General features: G+C 41.0%; 2 protein-coding genes across 3 annotated transcripts in view; both read left to right on the plus strand.

Moving 5' to 3' along the window:
- The first annotated feature begins 9 nt into the window (after nt 1-9).
- Pms2 (PMS1 homolog 2, mismatch repair system component) lies at nt 10-22,664 on the plus strand. 2 transcript variants are annotated; one of them, XM_027413589.2, is made up of 15 exons: nt 10-239; nt 2,282-2,416; nt 3,735-3,821; nt 3,973-4,075; nt 4,965-5,148; nt 7,292-7,459; nt 8,096-8,193; nt 9,676-9,775; nt 11,901-11,985; nt 13,070-13,225; nt 14,667-15,534; nt 17,041-17,208; nt 18,365-18,465; nt 18,613-18,782; nt 22,187-22,664. In XM_027413589.2, the coding sequence occupies exons 1-15, from the start codon at nt 149-151 to the stop codon at nt 22,328-22,330; spliced, it is 2,658 nt and encodes an 885-aa protein (XP_027269390.1). In that variant the 5' UTR covers nt 10-148; the 3' UTR covers nt 22,331-22,664. The 2 variants fall into 2 exon arrangements, with proteins under 2 accessions (XP_027269390.1, XP_027269391.1); XM_027413590.2 differs by having other exon boundaries at nt 85-239; nt 2,277-2,416.
- Nucleotides 22,191-23,048, plus strand: part of LOC100764430 (radial spoke head 10 homolog B) — a 50,397-nt gene continuing 49,539 nt past the window's right edge. The window contains exon 1 of the mRNA XM_035443151.1: nt 22,191-22,244. The gene's annotated coding sequence lies outside the window, so the exon portion shown is untranslated. The remainder of the gene's footprint in view (nt 22,245-23,048) is intronic.

A 23,048-nucleotide genomic window follows, 5' to 3' on the forward strand; every position in this document is an offset into this window, starting at 1 on the left:
TGAGTCTTTATTGGCCAGGGCGTAATGACGTAACCAACTCGACCTTTGAAATAGCCAATCAAAGGTACGAGTTCTTGACACGCCTTCCCCGTCCCTCCCGGAAGGGGCGGAGCTCCATGTCAAAAGCAGCCAATGGCTGTCCCAGGAGATGAATCTCCACGAGAGCACCGGCGCGAACTCTCCTGCAGTGCCTGAGACTGGAGGATTACTAAGTCCATGGAGCCAACCGAGAGCGCCAGGTGAGCCGGGCTTGCAGTCTCCCCTCTGGGCGCATTCCCTGGAGTTCCCGGTATTCGGCCTCCTCGAAAGGACCGGAAGTGGCTGAGGCGCGGGTCAAGCTCGCGGACCCAGAGCGGCGTTCTTCTCACGCTGGGCCTGGTTCCCTGTGAGGAAGCTGAAAGCCCCAAGCGATCCCTAGGCCTCCTCGAGCCACAGGCCCGTGGATTTAAAGCCGAACATGAAAATAAATTACTATGGACAAAATTCGGGTTTTTCTTTTGAGTCTTTATAATTAAGACTTGGAGAGTAAGTCAAAGCTTACGTTGACTTTGCAGTCAGTAGGTTTTTTAGCTTTTATTAAGTTGTGATGCTTCTGTGTATTTGCTATCTTGTTCACAAGTGTCATCCAAGTCACAGTTACTTTCAGTGACAGATTTGTAGATGCAGATTTGCTATATGTATTTAAATATTGCGACGACTTCCCCACACTCAAAAGTACCGGAAATAGACATGTTGCAAAATAAACTAGTTTGAATTTTATGTGAGATCCTCTGCAGTTAGACGTTACAGACGAGTGAAAAAAATCTTTTTTCTTTTTTGGTTTTTTGAGACAGGGTTTCTCTGTGTAGCTTTGGAGCCTATCCTGGCACTCGCTCTGGAGACCAGGAGATCTGCCTGCCTCTGCCTCCCAAGTGTTGGGATTAAAGGCGTGTGCCACCAAGGCCCGGCAAAATTGTTTTGTTTTTGACGTAGGGCTTTGAACTCAGGATCCTCCTACCTCAGATACCTGAGTGCTGTGATAAAACCATCCCCGGGCTAAACAAGTGAAATTCTTCTATGAAAGGTAGAATGAAGAGAAAAGTTTGTTTCATCAGGTTTTTGGAAGTCTAGTATGTGTCAAACCCTATGGAAAATACCCAAAGATCTCTCACCTAAGGAAGCACCTGTGTTCCATCACATTTTAGTGGAGCTTTTCATGGTCAGGAAACCATTCTTTACTGTGACTAAACCATAGGAGAATTGATGATAGTAAATTGGAACCTAATCATCACTAGATTTTAAACCTCATAGACAATGCGCACCACTAAAAATTTAAGCCTGAGTATTGTTTGGCTGGATTTGTGATTACAAAAATAACTGATGGAAACCAAGTTCATTGGCCCACCCCTGTAATCAGAGCACTGGTGGGGTGGAAGCAGGAGGATCAGGAGTTCTTAATTACACTTAACTACACAGGGAGTTTGAGGCCATCCTGGGCTAGAGTAGACCCTGTGTCAAAAGAAACAAAAAGCAAGCCAGAAGGAATAGTAGCAAGAATAGATTGGAGACAAGCTAGTGATTAAACTCTGAAGCCAGCACAGCAGCAAGAATCTTGAACAGCTGAGTGGGTAGTGAAGGACTATGATCCTATCATCTGGGAGGCTGAGGTGAGGACCTTGAATGCTAAGCCACTCTGGGCTGTGTAGAGCCCTTGTCTCAGACGTGAACTTTGAGGACTTTCCTCAGAGCAGTGTAGGCAGCTTGGATTTGGATTCAGTTTTCAAAAGCAACTTTAACTTTTTACAAATTGTGTAAAAGAAAGAAAAAAGTTGCTTTAACTTTTCAAGAATCTCATTGTCGCAAAAGCTTATTGATCCATAGGTTGAGAGATACATGTCTCCACGTAGATGCATGTATAATTAGAATTTCAACATAGGATAGTTTTAAATATCTATTAACAGATGTTTAAAGATTGTACAACATTAATATCTGCAAGTATAATGAGTGTGCTCATATAATGAATGGGGCTAGCTGGGCAGTGGTGGTGCTTGCCTTTAGTCCAAGCACTCAGGAGGCAGATGCAGGTGGGGCTCTGTGAGATTGAGGCCAGCCTGGTCTACAAAGCCAGTTCCAGGACAGCCAGGGTTGTTACTCAGAGAAACCCTGTTCAAAAGAAAGAAAAAAAGAAAGGAAGGATTAGACTAGTAACAGATGAATCATTTACCATCGTGAAAATAAGTTATCTGCTTTATCTAAATATTTGCTTTGTGTCTGTATGATTTGATTTGATTTTTTAGTACAGAACGTGCTAAGGCCATCAAGCCTATTGACGGGAGGTCAGTCCACCAAATTTGTTCCGGGCAGGTGGTGCTCAGCTTAAGCACTGCTGTGAAGGAATTGATAGAAAATAGTGTGGATGCTGGTGCTACCAGTATTGGTAAGTTTGAAAAGTTTTAAGCAACAAGAAATAGTCATTGTGTTAATTAAGAAACATTACTGAACTGTTAGAAAACAATCAAATACTGCCATGCCAATAATTATTATTTTAAAGTTAGCACTTAGTTGTTGTGTGAGAGACTTTTCCTGGGGAAATACAACACACACAGGTTCACTCACCATTGATAGGGATCTCTGACAGACCAAAGTAACTGGTATGCCACATTCCAACTTGTTGAATTAATGAGTTTTCATTGATGTTACTAACAGAAATATGGAGGAGGGGGTTATTTACAGGATCAGGAATGATTCAAAAGCAACTATATTACCAAAACACCTGCCCCCACTTAAGTGGTGATCCCTGAAGGCTGCATCCCAGGAGCTTTGCCAGCCGGAGTTTCAGCTTCCCCAGACTTTTGACATTTATTGACCTCTGGAGTCTCATGAGCCTGCTGTATCCTGGAGGGAATCTTTCAAATCAGAGAAAACTGTATACAATTCTGTGCCTAATATTTAGCATGGAATAAGAATTAAGTTACACTGTGTGTAGGCATTGTGCTAAGAATTACCTATGGAATGTCTTATTTAGTATGTAGACTTTTATGATTTGGGAGTTACTATCTCTGTTATAGAGAGGAGGAAACAGAAGTACCAGGAATTTGATTTTATTGAGGCTATAAAGGTCTTAAAATGTGATCTAGGAACTCTGATTGCAGAGTTGTTATATTTTTGGTTGTGAGCCTAGGCTTGCTGAGCCCTCTCACCTGAGCCTATTCTTCTTAATGACTATATTAAAAGCATTCCTTTTGAAATAATAATAATAAACCAACTATTTAATCTGGGTTTGTGGGGCTGAATTGATGGCTCAGCAGTTAAGAGCACTACTGCTTTTCCAGAGGACCTGATTCAGTTCCCAGCACCCACATGACAGCTCACAACTGTCTGTAACTCCAGTTCCAGGGTACTCAACACTTTCACATAGAATACATGCAGGCAAAACACTAATGCACACAAAATTTAAGTAAGTAAATTATTTAATCTGGGTTTACAAATAATCCAGAAGGACTTTCAAAAACAAAACATGCAGAGCTAGGGTTGTGACTCTGTTGTAGAGTGTTTGCCTAGCATCCGTAGCATCCTAGGCTTGATCTTCAGTGCCACATACATACATGTACACACACCCCTCACAATACAGCAGTATCTTTAAGTAAAAGTGTAGACATGACTGCTAAGTTTGCATTCTCTGTTATGAATATTGTCAACATCAAAGCTTTTAGCATGGATTAATCATTGAAAAATAAATATGTTGAATTTTTCAGATCTAAGGCTTAAAGACTATGGGGTGGACCTCATTGAAGTTTCAGACAATGGATGTGGGGTAGAAGAGGAAAACTTTGAAGGTCTAGGTAAGATAAATGTTCGAAATAATAAAGCAATCGTTTCCATGTGTCTCAGAAGTTTGAGTAACACTGTTTTACACCACATATTGTGATAGATGTTGTATATGTCCTTAGGTCTGTCACTGAAGACATTTTTGGTCTTTCCACTCCCTTTCAGCTCTAAAACATCACACTTCTAAGATTCAAGAGTTTGCCGACCTGACTCAGGTTGAAACATTTGGCTTTCGGGGAGAAGCTCTGAGCTCACTCTGTGCACTGAGGTGATGCTTCTCATGTTCATCAATCTGATGCTCTATGTAAAAACTTCTAAAATGTATAAGCATGATTAGAATCTTTGAGGCTTTCCCTTTACTATTGGAATATCTGACACTAACTTCTGAATTCTGTTTTATCTGACTGCCACCGTGAGAAATAAAGGAATGAAATGAAGCAGATAAAGTTGTAAAAAAGTCACTGCCTGTCTTAAAACAGTTATTTATCACCCTTGAATTATCACAAAGGTTGGTGGTGTAGCTTAGCAGCAGAGTGCTTGCCTACAGTACATGATGCCTGGGGTCAACCAAATAGCACTGCAAAATTAAATAAAAATAAAGTAATGATAGATGATAAATTATGAGTACCATCAACTTTAGTTTTTCAGTTTTTAGGAAAAAAATTAATGAAAGCCCTATTTAATTACAGTGAAGTTATAAATTTTTATAATTATGTCTTTTGGATTCTTTGCGAAAGTTTTGTTAGTCACTAAATTGAGAAATAAAGCTTTGAGAATAGAATTTGAAATCCTTCATTATTTTGCAACTCAACCTAAAGAATGAAATCCTTCACAAGAACAAAGCATTTATAAAACTGTCTCACCATCCTCTGGGCCCAACTCTAGATCTTATGATGATTCCTTACTTATTAAAACCTAAATTGTCTCAGAGAATAGAACCTTTTCAAGAAAGTTCTAAAAGAAAGGAAAGCAGAACAGCTTTTCTGCACCTAACCCTTGTGAGTTCCTTAGGTTCCTCCACACAGAGACCCCTTGCAATGCTGGGGATTGAACTGTGAGTTGGAAGCAAGTGCTAGGCAAGTGCTCTACTTGTGAGCTGCATCCCAGCAACCCTTGTGCATCTAACTAGACATGCCATCCCTGACATTCTCTTACAGTGATGTCACTATATCTACTTGCCATGTGTCTGCAAGCATTGGGACTCGACTAGTGTTAGACCACAATGGGAAAATCACCCAGAAAATTCCCTACCCCCGACCCAAAGGAACAACAGTCAGCGTGCAGCACTTATTTTATACACTACCTGTTCGTCATAAAGAATTTCAAAGGAATATTAAAAAGGTATTGGTAAATTCACAATCCCAGCCTTCAGAAGTTTTGCTAATGTAATATATGAGTAGGAAATCTACAAAAAGATGTTTATCAGTTGATTTTCTTTATTTTAAAAATGTAAAAAAAGAAAAAAAAAATTTTTTTTTTTTGAGAGTGGTTTCATTATCTATGTTCTGGCCTTTACCTGGTAATTCCTACCTCCATCTCCTAAATGGGGGAATTACAGGTGTGTGCCACCATGCCCTTCTGTGGTTTATTGAAGCAGGATCATGCCAGCTATACTATTGCATACCTGACTTTTCACATATTGTAATTTTCTTTCTTTTTTTTTTTTGGTAACTTTGTACTCTCTTTTCGTCATTCTTCCATTATATGGATATACTTAACTCAATTAGCTTCTTGTTAATGGTTGTTTACATTGTTTCTAAGGGTTTGTTTGCTTTAGTTCTTTTTTTTATTTTATGTGTATGAGTGTTTTTGCCTGCATATATGTCTGTATGCCACATGTATGTCTGAGGCCATCTGAGGTCATAAGAAAGCATTGAGTCTGCTGGGAGTAAAGGTACAAAAGATTGTGAGACACCACGTGGGTCTTAACAAATGCTCTTAAAATTTGAGCCAACTCTTCAGCCCTGTTTCTAAGTTTTTAAAGTTACTTATTATTTCAACAAACACTATTTTTTTGTCTTTATTTTTAGTGAACCTCTTTTTCTTTGGTTTGGTTTGGTTTGGGCTTTGGGGTTTTTTCAAGTTTGAGACAGGATCTCATGCTATATAGCACAGGCTGACCTGAAACTCACTACATAGCCCAGACTGGCCTCAAACTCAAGATGGTCCTCCTGACTCAGCTTCCTAAAAGCTAGGGTTACAGATGTGAGCTACTGTCTTAGTTAGGCTTTCTATTGATGAAATAAAACACTATGACCAAAAGCAACTTGGGGAGGAAGGGTTTATTTCAGCTTATGTATCCTGATTAAGTTCATTATGAAGGGAAGCTAGCTCAGAAACTCAAGGGAAACTTTCTAAAAAGCAGAAACTAGAGCAAAAACCATGGAAGAATACTGCTGCTTGTTCCCCACAGCTCCATCAGCCTGCTTTTTTATACCATCCAGGGCCACCTGCCCAGAGGTTGTACCACCCCCACAGAGATGGGCCAACAACATCAATCATTAATCAAGAAAATGCCCCCACAGGCCAGTCTGTTGAGAGCTTTTTCTCAGTTGGGGTTAACTCTTCCCAAATGCCTCTGGACTGTGTCAAGTTGAGAGAGAAACCTTACAGAAGAAGACAATTAGTAACCATAACCATGGTAGCTAACATGCCCAACTAGTGAACATTTTTTTTCAATGTCTTTGTATGTTTATGCTAGCCTTTAAACAAGGATAAAATTTCTTATAAAAACAAATCAAATAAAGGAGCCAGAATGGTGGATTCAAGAGGATATAGGCAGAAAAACCTCAAATTGAAGGCCATTTTGAATTACATAGGGAGATCAAAAACAAAAAGAATAAATTTCTAAATGAAGCATTCTAAGTTCAGAGAACATGTATTTGTTTTATTTTAGTTTGAGAAAGGGCTCCACTCATTGTCCAGGCTGGCCTGGACCTCATGATCTTCCTACTTAACTCTCCTGAATTTCGAAGATTATAGACATGCACCCACCATACCTGGCTTAGAAATGTACTTTGTGTGAAAGGGGGAGGGGGTGTTATGTGCATATGGAGGCCAGAGGCCAACATTTTGTGTCCTCTGTCAGGTTCCACCTTATGTTTGAAGTCAAAGTCTTTCTATCTAGCCCTGGAGCTCACAAGTTTTATTAGACTTGATAACCAGAGATCCTCCTGTTCCTACCTTGCTAGTGCTGCAGTTTCAGGTGTGTGCCACCACACCCAGCTGTGTTACATGAGGCTGGGATTTAACTCGAGTTAGCGCCCCAGCCCTTAAAATGCACTTTTTGATGATGGTTCACCAACTGCAAATGGGAGGGAAGTGACTAGAAGTCAAAGCTGAGTGTATTTTACGGTATACATGGGGATGATTTTTCCCCTTGTTTTGTTTTCAAGGCTGTGTAGAACCTTGAATTGGATGTTATAAGTGTAGCCACGAAATTCCTGTAGATCAAAGTAATCTTGTATTTGTGTTTCTCAAACAGGAGTATGCCAAAATGGTCCAGGTCTTACAGGCATACTGTATCATTTCAACAGGCATCCGTGTAAGTTGCACTAATCAGCTTGGACAAGGAAAACGGCAACCGGTGGTATGCACAAGCGGTAGCTCCAGCATGAAGGAAAATATCAGCTCTGTGTTTGGCCAGAAGCAGGTAGTGGCTGGCCAGCTATTAGAAAATGTTTTGGTTTTTAGATTTATTGTTTTAATTATGTATATGTGTGTGTAGGAGGTGGGTCTGCACATGCTGGTGCCTGCAGAGACCAGAGGTATAGAATCCCCCTGGAGCTGGAGTTATAGTTGGTTGTAAGCCGCCTGACATGAGTGCTAGGAGCTGAACTCAGGTCTTCTGGAAAAATAGTGTGTGCTCTTAACCCCTGAGCCATCTTTTCAGTCCCTTGAGAAATGTTCTTTTGCTCTGGTGATTGTAGCAGGTTTTATTGTCCTTCACAGAGACTAAAACTCAAAAGAGATATTTAAGTACCCTACAGCTAAAGTTAATGTCTGGGAGCTGAAGATTTTTACAGTTTTATTCTTAAAGAATGAAACACTGTATTCTTTAATATTCCTTGTTTCTCTTTCTGAAAAACATACTGTCATAAAGTAGTAGCTCAGGTGATTCATTTTTTTTCTAGTAAACAAATTTAAGTCATTATAGCAAGCACTACAAAGTAGTTGTCAAGATTCATTGATTTTATTTGTTTGTTTGCTCTTAACAAACATCCTTTATTTTCCCTGAAGTTTGGTGCCGTCAGTCTTAGGAAATAACCATTACTCTTGTTTCTTTCAGTTGCAGAGCCTCATTCCTTTTGTTCAGCTGCCCCCTAGTGACTCTGTTTGTGAAGAGTATGGCCTGAGCTGTTCTAAGACTACACATAGTCTTTTCTGGTAAGTACATTGATTGCTGCCAGGACAACTACAACCAGTTTTCCTCAGGGTGTTGTTTGTGTTTGTTTGAATAGTGATTTTAAGGTGTAAAGTGACTGTGTACTGCTAAGAAAGAAATCGTAAAAAATACTATGGCAGCTAGGTGGTGTGGTATATACCTTTAATCCCAGCACTCGGGAGGCAGAGGCAGGGGGATCTCTTTGAGTTCAAGACCAGCCTGGTCTACTAGAGCTAGTTCCAGGACAGTCTCCAAATCCACAGAGAAACCTTGTCTCGAAACCTGACCCTTCCCCAAAAAAATACTATAGCTTAATTCAAGCAGTAGTTGGATGACTGCTACCTTTAAGAGGGTTTTCTGTTGAGTTTGTCTCCTTTAGTTATAATAATTTTTAAATTATTCTATGTATAAATGTTTGACCTTTTAGGATCTATTAAAGTTGCCCAGCTCTATTGTTTAGAGTATCAAATATAGACAGTTATCAAGAGATGCCAAGAAGCTAAAGTAGAGACCACAGAGGAATACTGCTTGCTGGCTCACTTCCCAAGTCTTGGTCAGTTCACTTGTACAACCCAGGCTTACCTGCCTGGAGTGGTCCTCACTCCCCATAGTGGGCTGAGCCCTCTCACATTAATCATTAATCAAGAAGATGCCCCAAGACGTGGCCACAAGCCAATCTGATGGAAGCAGTTTTGCAATTGAGATTCCCTCTTTCAAAGTGGTTCTAGTTTGTGTCAAGTTAAAAACTAGCACAGAGGGACATGTGTATATGTGAAGGTTTTACTGTCCTTGGATGGGACTCATGCAGAGCAAGAAACTCATCATCACCTTAAGTACCTACATAAAAGTTCATGTTTGGGAGCTAAATTTTTTTATTATATTTGAATTTTATGCTTACAGAGAATGAATTTGTTTTGGTTTGTTTTGTTGTTGTTTTTTGAGGGGGGAGGTGGGGGAGTGTTCAAGACAGTGTTTCTCTGTGGCTTTGGAGGCTGTCCTAGAACTAGCTCTTGTAGACCAGGCTGGTCTTGAACTCACAGAGATCTGCCTGCCTCTGCCTCCCAAGTGCTGGGATTAAAGGCATGTACCACCACTGCCCAGCAGATTTTTTTTTTTTTTTTTAAACATGGATTCTGGGATCTAGTCAGGTCTAAGTGCTTACAACAATAACTGACCACCTGAGCTATCCTCCTTGCCCTGAGAACAATTTTTACAAGGAAAGGGGATGTGTGACTGATTACTCTTGTGGTGTTTATTCTGATGAGCAGGCCACCAGCTGTTCTATTCTAACTTTGTTTTAAGAATGTAGTCTGATAAGCTGGGTACCATGGCACACACTTGGAACTTAGCACTAGGGGCTGAGGCAGGAGGATCATGAACTACACGGTGAGACTCTGCCTTAAAAGGGAAAAAGAAAATGTCCTATACTGTTATAACCTTTTTTTTTCATGCCAGAACTGTCATTCCTGTATTCCTCTTGACAGCATTTCAGGCTTCATTTCACACTGTACACATGGTAGTGGGAGGAGCTCAACAGACAGACAGTTTTTCTTCATCAATCGGCGTCCTTGTGACCCAGCAAAGGTATTTTTCATTGTATACATGCTTGCTTGCTTGTTTTGAGACTCATGTAGCCCTGTTTGGCCTCAAACTTCCCTGTGTAGCCAGGACTGGCCATGAACATCTGGTCCTCCTCTGCCACCTCCTCTTGAGTGCTGGGATTACAGGTTTGACCACCATACCTGGTTTATGTGGTACTAGTACTTGAACCCCGGGCTTCATGCATGCAAGGCAAACATTTTACTGACTGAGCTATCTCCCCAACCCTTCTTGACTATCTGATACAGACAATTTACATGGAACTTGGAACTGACTCAGAAGCATGCCTTTAAAATGATATTACATGAGGACTGGAGAGATGACTCAGTGATTAGGAGCAGCCAGAGTTCAATTCCTAGGTTGAATTCCCCAACCTACATAATGACTCAAAACTGTCTGAACTCCAGTCTCTGAGGATCTGATGCCCTCTTCTAGCCTCTTTAGACACTAGGTACATATGTGATACATAGACATAATGCAGGCAAAACATCCATACACATGAAAATAAGTAATTTTTTAAAATTACCTTATGAATTTAGGAAAGTCTATACTTGTTTCAATTTTATGTGTGTTTAAAAGTACTTATTATTAATATAGTTACTATCATAAAAACTATCTGTTACACAGAGAAACACTGTCTCAAAAAACTAAAGTGGGGGGAAAAGAAACCTATCACTACTGGAAGAAAGTAAACATTCCAAAACATTTATCTAAACTTTTTATTGCAGACTGACCACATGCATTTGTTTGTGTGTTTTCTCTTCCCTTTGTCAATTTTATAGGAAAATAAGGCCCCAGGTTTAGCTGTGCCTTAGACTGAACCAATTATACAATGTCCTTATGAGGCTTTAATGACTTGGCTCTGACTTTGCACCCTTGCAACAGTGACCTCAGTGATATTTTTTTCCCTAGTGATACTAAAATTTGATTGCATTCTGACTGTGACCCAGTTTCTACACTTTAAAATTAGCACAATTTGTCTGTAATGACATTTAATAATTACATTATAATATCATATAACTACATACCTAAGTATATTTGAACATGCTTTACACACATTGAACTGCACCTGTCTGTCTGTCTCCCCTACCTACCTACCTCTCAGTCTTCTTGCCTCCACCTCTGAAGTACTGGGATTCTAAGTGTCTACCAGCACACCTGGCAGAAATTTCTGGAAAAACATCTTGAAAGAGTCAGTTTTCAGAGTCACTTTACCTACTGAGCCTTTTAACAAGGTGTGTTTGTTCTTGCCTAATTCTAGTACTAGGAAGGCTGAGGTAAGAAGATCAAGAGTTTGAGGATAGCTTGGGTTATATACCAAGCCCCTGAAGCCAACAAATCACTTTGAAGAAGAGGAGGAAACTTACCATTAGTGTGTATATTTGTTATTTTGATTGTAGAATGCCTTCACAAATGTGTATATGTGTATGTCTATATTTACACATGTTTAAGACATCAAATTGTAGAGGTTTTTGTTACTTTATCAATGCTGAATACTGAACCCAGGGACTCATTCTAGACAAGTGTTGTATCACTGAGCTATTTCCCTACCCCTCTTTTTCCTTTTTTTTTTGTTTTTGTTTTTTGTTTTTCCCATGTAACTAGACACAGTCTCACTAAATTATCATAGTTGGCATTGAACTCATTTTGTAGCCCAAGGTAGTCTTGAACTTTCCATCTTCCAGCCTCAGCCTCTTGAGTACCTGGGATTTGGGGTCTGCATGTTAAGGCCTAGCTAAATTTTACAGTGAAGAATATGCAGTTTATTGCATACCATTCATACTTTAATAAAGCTGTATAAGAAGCTGGGTGTATAACTCAGTTGATAGAATGCTTGCCTAGCATGCACAAAGCCCTGGTTCTGTCTAGCACTGCATTAAACTAGGAGTGTTGGTTTATGGCTATAATCCCAGCACTCAAGGTGGAGGCAGGAGGATCAGAGTCCAACTTTATCCTTAGCAGACTACATGAAACGCTATGTGGAAAAAAAAAATGCTTTAATGCTGTGTGAGTTTAATAAAGCTTAAAAGAAATAGATCACTTTGGTGATAGGTTAGGACAGCGCAGGGATAGAACATTTATTCTTTTCTCATCTTTGTTTCTTGTACAGGTCTCTAAACTTGTAAATGAGGTTTATCACATGTATAATCGGCATCAATATCCATGTGTTGTTCTCAACATTTCTGTTGATTCAGGTAAGTTCCATTCAAGTTTCAGTAAAAATTTTGGACTATTCCTAAAAGAATAAAATGAAATTATAAAGCTCTGATATTACTGAATAGGAAACAACTGATAATGATGTAATTTTACTTTTTATACTGACCATCCTGCATTCTATTTGAAACAGTGTTCATTGTATTATTAAGAAATGTAACTTTAAACTTGAACAAAGAAAAAGTATAAATATACTTACAGGTTCTCCTTGATTTTGAAATTTTAATTTCATATTTATTTTTCTTTTTTATTGTTTAATTCTGACTTATTTAGATCCACATTTTCTAGATACATACATGCATACATATATATATATATATAATATATATACCTTTCTTAAAATAGACATGTCCATGCACATGTGTGCAAACATTTTTAGAAGGAAATAATTTATCTTTATTTGTAGATGTGAACATTTTATTTTCCATTTCATTAAAAAGTACTTAAGAAGAAAAAACATAATTTGGAGGGTTGGAGAAATGGCTCAGTAGGTAAGAGCTCTTGCTGCTCTTGCAGAGCACTGGAGATTGGTTCCAGCACTGACATCCTAACGGCCTGTAACTCTGGCTTCAGGAAATCAGCACCCTCTTCTGCCCCTATGAGTACCTGTTAGGTAAAGTGCTTAATGGACAAGTGTGAGGACCATAGTTCTGCTCCCCAGCACACAAGTAAAAAGCTGAGTACAGCAGCGCACACTTGTAATCCCAGTGCTGGGAGGTAGCAGTAGGAGCGTGGCTAGGACTTATCTCCCAATCTGTGTAGCCAAACTGGTGAGCTCCAGGTTCAATCACATTCCCTATCTTAAAAATAAGGTGGAAAAGCAATTGATGTCAACCTCTGGCCTCCATACATACACATGTATGTCCAGCCACACATTTGTGCACACACACATATACACATGTATATAACTCCAAAAAAGTAATTTTATAATTTATGAGTACTGGTCTGGGCACCATTATTTTAACCTTGACTGGTTTTAATTAATAGTACAAATGAATGAAATAGTTAATGCTTAAAATGATATTGCTAAAGGTGAGCTTAAACGTGTATTATTTTTTGCCTTAGAATGTGTTGATATTAATGTGACTCCAGATAAAAGGCAAATTTTACTACAGGAGGAGAAGCTTTTGCTGGCAATTTTAAAGACCTCCTTGATAGGAATGTTCGATAGTGATGCAAACAAATTTAATGTCAACCAGCAGCCTCTGTTGGATATTAAAGGTAAGAAAAGCACGGTGATGTGACCTTCTAAAAGTTTTAGTCATTGTGATACTTACTTTTTTTCCTTGTGGTGACTTTTGACGTGAAGTAGAATCTTTCTGATAAGAGAAAATGTCACAGGAGAAAGTATACTAGAGGCTGTGAATGGTGGTGTATAACTTTAATCCCTGCACTCAGGCAGGAGAGACAGACAGGATATCTGTGGGTTCAAGGCCAACCTGTTCTACATAGCAAATTCCATGACAACCAAGGAGACATTGTGAAAACCTGTCTTAAAAAAAAGTCTCAAGATGAAAGGTGAGGATTGTCACTTGAAGTTGTCCTGACCTCCACACTCATAGCATGTTCGAACTTACACTATCACATAAACATTTTTTTTTTTTTTAAGTTTATGATGGCCAGGCGTAGTGACACATGCCTGTAATCCCAACATTTGTGAAACTGAGGCAGGAAGATCTCCCACAGTTAAGGGAAAGCCTGGTCTACATAGTGAGTTCCATCCTAGCTATGGCTCCGTAATGAGAGGGAGGAGGAGAGACAGAAACAGACTGAGACTGCGAGAGATGGAGTCATTCAGTCTGTACTGTTTTGTGGTTACTTTATAGGGTCCATCAAAGTCATATGTGGCCATTCACTCATTCATTCATTCATTCATTCATTCATTCCATAGCTATACAATATTCCACCGAAGTCAAATATCAGCAGTTATTGTGTATGTATATGTGAGTTTTCAAGTTGCTTCCAGTGTGGGGCTGCAATAAAGAGCTGTCGGGCTGGAGAGATGGCTCAGAGGTTAAGAGCACTGAGTGCTCTTCCAGAGGGCCTAAGTTCAATTCCCAGCAACCACATGGTGGCTCACAACCATCCGTTATGAGATCTGGTGCCCTCTTCTGGTGTGCAAATATACATGTTGTATACATAATAAATAAATAAAATCTTAAAAAAAAAAAAAAAGAGCTGTCATGAGCACCCTCAGATGTCTTCCAGGAAGCATGAGTATTTCCTGTTGGGTTTTGTTGTTGTTGTTTTTATATTTAAAAAAAAAAATCTGTATGCATGTGTGAGTGTGCCATGTTTGTGCATATACTCAGAGTCTGGAAGAGTCTTCAGAGCTGGAGTTACAGATGCTTGTGAGCTACCCTCACAGGTGCTGGGGACTCTGCTCAGATCCTCTAGAAAAGCCTCAGTGCAGGGTCACAGGTGTGCAGCGTCATGCTCAGCGTGGGTAGGCATTTCTGATGGAGGAACAGAGCTGGGTCCCTGATGGGCACATTTAGGCTTCTTTAGATCCCCTTCAAAATGGGTTCTTGCCAGAGTTGCTATATTTTATTTATAATTTGGCCTCCTCTTTTGTGAAGTGTCTGCCTGTTCACCTGAAAATAGTCCTCATGTTTGCCTTCAGTACCCTTGATCATGCTCTTCTGTGTTCCTTTCTGCTTAGGTAACTTAGTAAAGATGCATGCTGCAGAAATAGAAAACCCTGTATCAGGAAAGCAAGACAGTTCTCCTTCATTGAAGATCACAGCAGATGGAAAAAGGGTAGCATCCATTTCCAGGCTGAGAGAGGCCTTTTCTCTTCATCCTACCACAGAGATCAAGTCTTGGGGCCCAGAGACCCCTGAACTGAGACAGAATTATCCAAGTCAAAAAAGGGGTGTAAAATCTTCCTGTCCTTCAAATCTCATCTTGGATAGTGGTCTGCTTGGCTCCCAGGACAAAATGTTGAGTTCCAAGGAAAGCCCCGGTGACTGTATGGACAGAGTGAAAATAGAAAATGACTCAGGGCTCAGCAGCACCTCAGCCACCTCTGAGGAAGGGTTCAGCACCCCAGAAGTGGCCAGTAGCTTTAGCAGTGACTATGCAATGAGTTCTCCAGAAGACAGATCTTCACAGGAGAACATGGACTGTGGTGAGCAGTTACTTGGAAAGGACCACCACCTTTCAGGTATAGAACACCATTTGAAGCAAGAAGATAATGGATATAAATGTACAGCTTTGCCTCCACCAACTCCTCTCTCTTCCTCAAACGCTAAGCGTGTCAAGATAGAAGAAAGGCCTTCAAATATTGACATTCCTCCAAGGTTGCTTGGTACTCACAACACCTCATCGGCTCAGGTTGATGTAGCTGTGAAAATTCATAAGAAAGTAGTGCACCTTGATTTTTCTATGAGTTCTTTAGCTAAAAGGATGAAACAGTTACAGCACCAAAAGCAGCGGAATGACAGTAAGCAGAGTTACAGGAAGTTTAGGGCCAAGATTTGCCCTGGAGAAAATCAAGCGGCAGAAGATGAACTCAGAAAAGAGATTAGGTACTGTTTGTTCTTAATGGTATTTAGGTCAGGCTTGTGGTTGGTTATTTTGATTAAGCCAGGGGCTGACTTTGTTGGATTCTCTGTGTATCTTGGTTGTCTTTGATCCTCGTGCTGTGTAGGTGATACCCTCCTTTCTGGCTTAGGACTTAAGTGTGGCCTCCCTCAGCACCAGGATCTGTCCTATGGCTTGACATTCCTGTGGGGGCTGACCAACACACAGGCTTTTCCACAATCACAGGCCCCCGATAGACTGGCCAGTGTTTTTTTTGTTTGTTTGTTTGTTTTGTTTTGTTTTGTCTTTCTCCCTCCTCATTGCTCCTTTTCTCCAATTCTGACATTGAATATGGGGTTGATTTTTTGACCCCACAGATTGTTCATTTGCTTTTTAATCCCTTTGGCAAAGATATTTCTATTTAGTAACTCCTCCTTGCCTTTCACATATTTAATGTCAGTTTTCCTGGTTTTGTTTGTTTTGTTTTTTGAGGTTTTTTGAGGCAGGGTCTCATATAATCCAGGCTGGCTTGAAATTCACTGTGTGTGTGTGTGTGTGTGTGTGTGTGTGTGTGTGTGTGTGTGTGTGTGTTTTGAAACAGGATTTCCTCATGTAGCCCAGAATGACTTTGAATTTAGTCTTGTCTTAAATCTCCTTAGTGCTGGGATTGCAGATATGCACCACCATGCCTGACTATAGATTCTATCCTTTGTAGAAAGAGAGCTTCCAAAGATTCTGCTACTCCAAGTAATGAAAGTAGTACATATTTTTCCTCTAAATCATCATCCTAGGAATCAGAGCAGATTGAGATAGTTCCCCAGGGCATCTTGCTAGTTATCTGTTAATCAAGTGTTGGTTCCACATCACTGTGTTTACTGTGCTTTGCCCTGAAAGTTAGATCATATGAGCATTTTTTCTGGGTTTTGTTGCTGCCTTTTGTGCATTATGAGATTAGAAACAAGTATCTTTCAAGAGAATGTATTAGATGAACTATAGTGTGTAATATGTACTGAATTACAGTACAGTCATTAAGAACCAGGGACCAGCCCCTGGAAGGTTGAAGCAGGAGGACTGTGAAGTTGAAGTCAGGATGAGTAACAGAACATAGTAGATGTGTGTTGTTGGCATGGACCTATAATTCACCTATTTGGCAGGCTAAGAAGAAGTTCAAAAGCCTAGACAATGTAGTAAGAACCATCTTGGAAAAAAATTGTGGAAATCTATGATGAAAATAGAGTGGAATGAAGATACATTTTTAAAAATGAAATTCATGTATGAGCAAAGGTATAGAAACACACATATCAAATTATTGATAATAGTCACTAAGGCCATCTCTGGAGCACTGAATGTATGGATAATTGATGTTGTGTTTATAAAGAAAGTACAATTGTTAACTTTTCTATTTTGTGCTTTTGTAGTACTTTGTTCTTTTTTTTTTAATTAAATTGTTCTGTTTTACAATGAAAAATAATCTTCAACAATGTTTTATAACTTAATGTTTTGTATTGCAGTAAGTCGATGTTTGCCGAGATGGAGATCTTGGGTCAGTTTAACCTGGGATTTATAATAACCAAACTGAAGGAGGACCTCTTCCTAGTGGACCAGCATGCTGCGGATGAGAAGTACAATTTTGAGATGCTGCAGCAGCACACTGTGCTCCAGGTGCAGAGGCTCATCACGTGAGTTCACACAGACTTCAGGATTTCCAGTGCTGCTTCTCACATCCCTCCCAGCATTTGAGATGAAATAGCATCTACCAATATCTGTATGCACATTTATATAAATGTGGGGTTTTTGCTATAATAATCTGTGTGACACATTTTTGTACTTTTTACATAATAATAGTCATAGTTCCCATTTATTGAGTGCCTATTACATAGTAAACTGTGTTGAAACAATTTATTCATTTGATCCAAGCAAACATACAAGGTAGTTGCTGTTGTCATCACCATTTCACAATAATAAAATTGCACATACCCAGAGATATTAATCAACTTGCCTGAAGTCTCACACCTAATATATTCTTTATAGGTATCATCTCTTTTTAGCTATATGAAATGGTGTTCACTGGATGGCCTGAAAATCCAGTTTGTGAAGGGTAACTGAATATATTAGGACTGGTATAAAGTGGTACACTTAGGAAACTGTCCCCACCTGCAGGACGTCAACCTGGGGCAAGAGAGTCAGGGATAGGGAATGGGGACGAGACGCAGAAAGAACGACCACAAGTCAGGATTCTGATAAAGTGGCAAACTTTATTTTTCTCAGGCTAGCTTATATAGTCGGCAGAGCAGGATATGGGGAGAGGTAGAATGGGTTGCTTGTGCGCCGGGTGTTAGTGTAGGCAGGATATTAGGAAGCCACAAAGAGAATTTTGGCAGGGTAAAGAGTTCATGAGTAAGAAGTCCAGGAAGGTTTGCCCAGGTGACTGAACCTGTGGGTGGAGGACTGGGTTGTTTCTTTTCTTGAGCTGAGGTTCTAAGGAACTGCTATGTAAAGGTTAATATATAAGTATGTAGCCACCAAGCATGGCCTAGGATCTCATGCCAAGCCCTCAGATCTTTGGCTCCCAACAGGAAACCTTGTATGATGAGCCTTTTAGTTTGTTTGAGACAAGGTCTCACTGTGTAACCTTGACTGGCCTCAAACTCACAGAAATCTGCCTGCCTCTGCCTCCTGTGTGCTGGGATTAAAGGTTTGTGCACCATGTCTAGTTCATGTGGGCCTTTTTAAGGGATATTTTATAAACCAACCACAATAGTTCTATTCACTTTCCTTTCTGCTCTGTAGGTAAATGTTTGCCTTGGTATATAGTTTGCATCTCCTGTTTTCCAGTCCCCAGACTCTGAACTTAACTGCTGTCAATGAAGCTGTGCTGATAGAAAATCTGGAAATCTTCAAAAAGAATGGCTTTGATTTTGTCATTGATGAGGATGGTGAGTTAACCATTAGGACTGTAGGGTAAAGCTGAGAAGCATTTGTGCTTGCCCTGCCTTTGGGTGTGTGGGTCTTCATTATAAGTAGTCATGAGCTAAAATGCTTTGCTCCAATAATGGATTTTCCTCAATATTTTTTCCTTTTAGCTCCAGTCACTGAAAGGGCTAAATTGATTTCCTTGCCAACTAGTAAAAACTGGACCTTTGGACCCCAAGATATAGATGAACTGATCTTTATGCTAAGTGACAGCCCTGGCGTCATGTGCCGGCCCTCAAGAGTCAGGCAGATGTTTGCTTCCCGAGCATGTCGGAAGTCTGTAAGTAAAATAAGCTCCACTCTTGGAGTGGGGGTTGGGGGTTGGGCAAGGAAGTTCTCAGTTCTACTCTTGGTTTGGTTATGTTGTTAAGCACATTCATGATGGTTACAATATGTAGAGAGCCACATTGTTGGTATAATATGACAGCCGGGTCTGCATTTGGGGGGGTGGGGCGTCTTGGTAGCTCTTGGTTTGATCTGGGAAGCAAACAGGGTTAAGAACTTTGCTGTAGGGCTGGAGAGATGGCTCAGAGGTTAAGAGCACTGCCTGCTCTTCTAGAGGTCCTGAGTTCAAATCCCAGCAACCACATGGTGGCTCACAACCATCTGTAATGAGATCTGTGCCCTCTCTGACCTACAGGCCTACATGTAGGCAGAACGCTGTATACATAATAAATAAATAAATCTTAAAAAAAAAACAAAAAAACTTTGCTGTAGGCTTGCTGTATGTGAGGCCCCATTGTTCAGTAAGTAGAATGTCAAAAAGCAACATGTGACAGTTTGGGGCTTGAGGGAGATGTCTGGGCTATAGTATGTTTGCTGGATGTCTAATGTCATCTTGACACAAGCTAAAATCATCTAAGAGAAGGTAACCTCAACTACAAAAATGCCCCCATAAGATCAGGTTGTAGAGAAGCCTGCAGGGCATTTTTTAAATTAGTGATTGATGGGAGAGGGCCCAGTCCGTTGCAGGTAGAGCACCCCTGGGCAGGTGATCCTGGGTTTATAAGAAAGTAGGCTGAGCAAATCATGATGAGCAACTAATAAGCAACACCCCTCCATGGCCTCTGCATCAGCTCTTGCATCCAGGTTCCTGCCCTCACTGCTTCTGATGATGATTCAGTTTTATATGGAACTGTGAATGAAATAAACCCTTTCCTCCCCAAGTTGCTTTTGGTCACGGTTTTTCATCACAGCAATAATCCTAACTGGGACAGTGTGATTCACAACTTTCAGATAGGTGAAATAACTCCAGGGACAAGTTTTGTTTCATTATAGCATGGGGTCGGAGGAGGAGTGTCTACATACCATGGAGCTTGTATGTAAGTCAGAGGGCAATATTGTGGAGAGTTGGTCCTTCCTTTATGTGAATTCTGAGGATCAACCTTACATTGACAGGCTTGTACAGTAAGCCCTTTACTCCGAGCCATTTAGCCAGCCCTCAGAGTTTTGTTTGTGGACTGCTAATGTGGCTTAGTTGTAGAGCACTTGTCTAGTATGTGAGCAGGAGTGTGCATGCGTGTACACACACCCAAAATGCTCAGGATCTGATTTCTGCTCACAAATACTTGCTTGATGAAAACCATCCTATCCTGCAATGAAAATAAATGTCAGAGCAGGTGGTCTGTGTCACAATTGTCATGCCAGGCACTTTATCCTTCTGTGTGTCTGTGATAGGGCCTGCAGAGCCATAGATTATTTTTCTGCTCTTGCCCTGAAGACACATTGTTGTAGCTCCCTTGTCTCTAGCACCGACCTTCCTGGGACCTCCTATCTACTGTTGTCCACATGACATATTCCAGTCCCTGCTTGTCTTTTCAGCCTCTTTTCCTTCACTTTGCTCCAGCCACAGCCAAAGGGTTGCAATCACCGTCTTCTGTCACCTCAGGCCCTTTCTGCCTACCATTCCCCACCTGTATCCACTATCACTGTTTTTCACATGCCTGGCTCCCTCCTGTCTGCAGACACGCCATATGTGACATTTGCTAACTTGTTTGTCTTTCTGTCCCCTGTATGGCAGAACACTGCTTTGTCCCTAGCTCTAGGACTGTGCTGACACCTGGTGGACACTTCATGTGCTATATACTAGGAAGAAAGATTACAACAGAGGACTTTAGGCCTGTCTGCATCCCCATCTCTACCTATTTCTCAGAGTCTCAGAATGTTGGGGTGTACCGTAGCATCTACTTGTCACATGCGTGTCACAAAGCTCTTCATGCTCTGGAGAGAAAAACAAACATGCTGTTTCACTGAGAATAGGCAGGGCATTTGAGCAGGAGCCTACAGGAAGGAGGATTTGCAAAAAGATACAGGGAAAGCAAGTCCCAAGCACAGGGACAGCTAGTTCTCTGGTTTTGAAACTTGCTTTGTGCATGTGCACATGGAGGTGATGTGCCAGTGTGGCAGAGAAGATGGTTGCATACTAGGATATTATCTTGGTTACTGTTCTCGTGCTGTGATGAGACACCATGACCAAGGCAACTTATAAGAGAAAGCATTTAATTGGGGGCTTGTTTACAGTTTGAGAGGATGAGTCCATGATCAAATGGTAGGAAACATGGCACTGGAGCAGTAGCTAACCTCAGAGTCCACCTCCAGAGAGACACCTCCTCCAACAAGACCACACCTCCTAACCCTTCCGGAACACTAACTGGGAACCAGACATTCAAATATATGAGCCTACAAGAGCCATTCTCGTTCAAACAACACACATATGCTGGCACATTAAGCTTTTACTTGCGTCAAGGATAAGCTAGAAATAGCAGTGAGTGACCTGACAGACTTTTAAAAAGAACTGTTGTTCTGGCATGGTGACTCAAATCTATAGGCCCTGCACTCAGGAGACAGAGGCAAGAGGGTCATTCCAAAGGCTGGCCTGGTCTATAGTGAGTGCCAGGCCAGCCAGGGTTAATCATAGTGAGACCCTATCTTCAAGGGGGGTGAGGGGGAATAGGGATTAGGATGATGGCTCTGCAGGTAAAGTGCCTTCTGTACAATCATGAGGGCCTGAATACAAATCCCCAGCACTCACATTAAAAAGCAAGTTGTAGTGCATGTTTGCAATTCCTGCTCCAGGTAAGTGGAGACACCTGTGAATCCCAGGGACTCACTGGCTGGCCAGTCTAGCCAAAATAATGAGATACTAAGATAGACCATGGTAAACATCAGTGTCAACTTTTGGCCTCCATGCACTCAGGCATGAACAAGTATACACATGCACATGCACACACATGTTTTCTTACACACGTGGATGCACGCTTGCACACACACACACACACACACACACACACACAAATGCATGTAAGTATGCTTGCATACATGCACACCAAAAAATAAAATGAATAATAAAATTCCTTGCGCCCTGCTGAGTGGAGAGAGGCATTCCGGACCACTCTAGTTGCCAGAGTTAGAGGACAGAAGTGAAGTCACGGTGGGACTGTTGAGAGAAACAGGGTGCATATCCACTTTTTGAGAGGTTGTACTACCAAAGCCTGAGCCATGAAGGATGGAAGCTCAACAAAAGTGTGGAGTGCTGAGCTGTCAAAAGACAGGACTCTGGGGGAAGGTTCTTCAAGAAATGTTTTGAGCTGTGGTCTTGTCTGGTTTCATCTTAGAGAACCCTGTGCTTCTGAAGACAGTCTTAATAAAGTTCAGTCAAACTCTCCATTATTGTCTCGTACTCAGGTGATGATTGGAACCGCTCTCAATACAAGCGAGATGAAGAAGCTCATCACCCACATGGGTGAGATGGACCACCCCTGGAACTGCCCCCATGGAAGGCCAACCATGAGGCACATTGCAAATCTGGATGTCATTTCTCAGAACTGATACTTCCTGCTTGTAGGATAGAGTTTATTGCAGATTATTCTGTCTTGGAAAGACGGGGTTTTAAGTAGCTTGTTTATCATTGTCCAGAAATTAACATCCTATTTTAATGTATTAGATCCACTTAAAAACCGGTGTTAAGTCAAGCATAGTGGCATCATGTGCCTATAGCCCAGCTGCTTGGGAAACACAGGGGGAGGCTTAGTTGAGGCCAGGAGTTTGAGGCCACCCTGAGCTACATTAATGAGACTCCATTCCAAAAAGGGGGGAAAAAAAATTAAGCCTTTTTCAGCCGGGCGGTGGTGGCACACTCCTTTAATCCCAGCACTTGGGAGGCAGAGGCAGGCGGATCTCTGTGAGTTTGAGACCAGCCTGGTCTACAAGAGCTAGTTCCAGAACAGCCTCCAGAGCCACAGAGAAACCCTGTCTCGAAAAACAAAAAAACAAAAAAAAAAAAAAGCCTTTTTGCCATGTCTGTAGTTATTGTTATTGAAATTTGAGTGTCTGTGTGGTGTGTGTGCAGGGGTGCAAAGATATGTCTTAGAAAAACAAGGAGAGTCCTTTGGAAGTTAGCCGTCTTCTCTCTAGCTGGGGGTATTGTAGTCTGCAGCTTTCAGCCCTCAATGACAGTTGAATTCATGTTGTTTACTTTCTCTCCCGCCCCACCTGCCTTGTGTTTTGAGACAGTTTCCTGTAACTCAGGGTTGTCTTGAACTTGTTT

The sequence above is a fragment of the Cricetulus griseus genome, chromosome 4 (genome assembly GCF_003668045.3).
Source record: "Cricetulus griseus strain 17A/GY chromosome 4, alternate assembly CriGri-PICRH-1.0, whole genome shotgun sequence".
NCBI lineage: Eukaryota > Metazoa > Chordata > Mammalia > Rodentia > Cricetidae > Cricetulus > Cricetulus griseus.

Bases quoted from the DNA above. Each gene is read 5' to 3' on its own strand.
- Pms2 (XM_027413589.2), top strand. From the start codon at position 149: ATGAATCTCCACGAGAGCACCGGCGCGAACTCTCCTGCAGTGCCTGAG. The intron at 240-2,281 runs GTGAGCCGGGCT...TTTTTAGTACAG, and splicing joins GAGCCAACCGAGAGCGCCAG to AACGTGCTAAGGCCATCAAG. The intron at 9,776-11,900 runs GTATTTTTCATT...TTTCTTGTACAG, and splicing joins GTCCTTGTGACCCAGCAAAG to GTCTCTAAACTTGTAAATGA.